The 1,355-nt window shown below is 45.5% G+C and overlaps 1 protein-coding gene across 1 annotated transcript in view; it reads left to right on the top strand.

Annotated features, from left to right (window-relative positions):
* Positions 1-1,355, top strand: part of naprt (nicotinate phosphoribosyltransferase) — an 11,066-nt gene continuing 9,711 nt past the window's right edge. Inside the window, exon 1 of the mRNA XM_037697899.1 lies at positions 1-450. Coding sequence (XP_037553827.1) covers positions 204-450 — 247 coding nt within the window. The 5' untranslated portion in view covers positions 1-203. The remainder of the gene's footprint in view (positions 451-1,355) is intronic.

The following is a 1,355-nucleotide window of genomic DNA, read 5'->3' as shown; positions in this document are numbered from 1 at the left end:
TCCCGGAAAGAACATGTCAGCCTCTAAGCTGCAGCCCCTCAGCTCTTATGAAACCAAAACGATCCGTTTTTAATCAAAATGTGAGACTGCTCTTTGGTCCAGACGGGTCATAAAACACGAGGCGGGCTATAAGAATCCGGCTGACCCGGTTCAGGACTCAGTGGAGCCTCCGGGAACTGCAGGTCCACGAGTGATCCAGAAACATGGCAGCTCCCAGCACCAGCCCACGCGGGACCCTGGAGCGCTCGGTCCGGGAGCGGGTCCCCCCTCTGCTCACCGACCTGTACCAGTTCACCATGGCCTACGCGTACTGGCGGGCGGGTCGGAACCAGGAGCCGGCCGTGTTCGAGCTCTTCTTCAGGGACAACCCGTTCGGCGGCGGCTTCTCGCTGTTCGCGGGTCTGCAGGACTGTCTGCTGTTCCTGCGCGGCTTCCGCTTCACGGAGCACGGTGAGGTTCGGACCCGAGCACGACGAACCGGCCCGGGACGGTTCCGGTCTGCTTCTCCAGGATGGCGGAACAAATCCATGTCTATGTGGCGGCAGACGAGCTTTTCCAGCTGGTTTTCTTTGACCTTTGATTGACCTTTGATTTTCACCTCCCTGCACTTTGACCTTTCTTCCGTTCGACTCCAGCTACTTCTGCAGACTTCGTGTTATTTTAGCTGATTATAAATCCAAACCTTCAGCTCATTCATTAGAAGGGAGCTGTTTTTTTTATTTTATTTATGACAAATGTTCTCTAACAGAAACACCGAGTTCTCATCAAAACGTTGTTGTCTTCAGCAGCTTTACTTTATTTCTGTCCTTATACTACCTTTAGCTACTGTTTTTCTGCTTTACATTAACATTTTTGCATATTTAGCTTTTATTTAGCCTTTGGCTACATTTAGCTTTCAGCTAGCTCCTTTTGACTAGTCGTTTGCTGCATTTAGCTTTCAGCTAGTTTCTTGCTGCTTTTAGGCAGCTTTTTGCTACATTTAGCTAAATTAAAATTTTAAATAGCCTTTTCCATCCATTTAGCTACATTTAGCTTTCAGCTACCCTTTTGCTACATTTAGCTTACAGCTAAGCTCTTGCAACTTTTAGGCAGGCTTTTGCTAGTTTTAGCTAGCTTTTGGCTACATTTACTGGTAGTTTTCAAATTGTGTTGGTGCTTTTTATCTAATGTTTTGCTACATTTAACTTTCAGCTACCCTTTGATGCTTGATACATTTAGCTTTCAGCTAACCTCTTGCTACATTTAGCTTACAGCTAACCTCTTGATACTTTTAGTCAACAATTTTGCTACTTTTTAGCTCGCTTTTGTCTACATTTAGTTTTCAAATTGTCTTTTGATGCTTTTAACTAATGTTT

This window comes from Nematolebias whitei, chromosome 3, assembly GCF_014905685.2.
Source record: "Nematolebias whitei isolate Nwh7 chromosome 3, NemWhi1, whole genome shotgun sequence".
Taxonomy (NCBI): Eukaryota; Metazoa; Chordata; class Actinopteri; order Cyprinodontiformes; family Rivulidae; genus Nematolebias; species Nematolebias whitei.
Note: the sequence above shows the minus strand (reverse complement) of the source record. Positions and strands in the feature narration are given on the sequence as shown.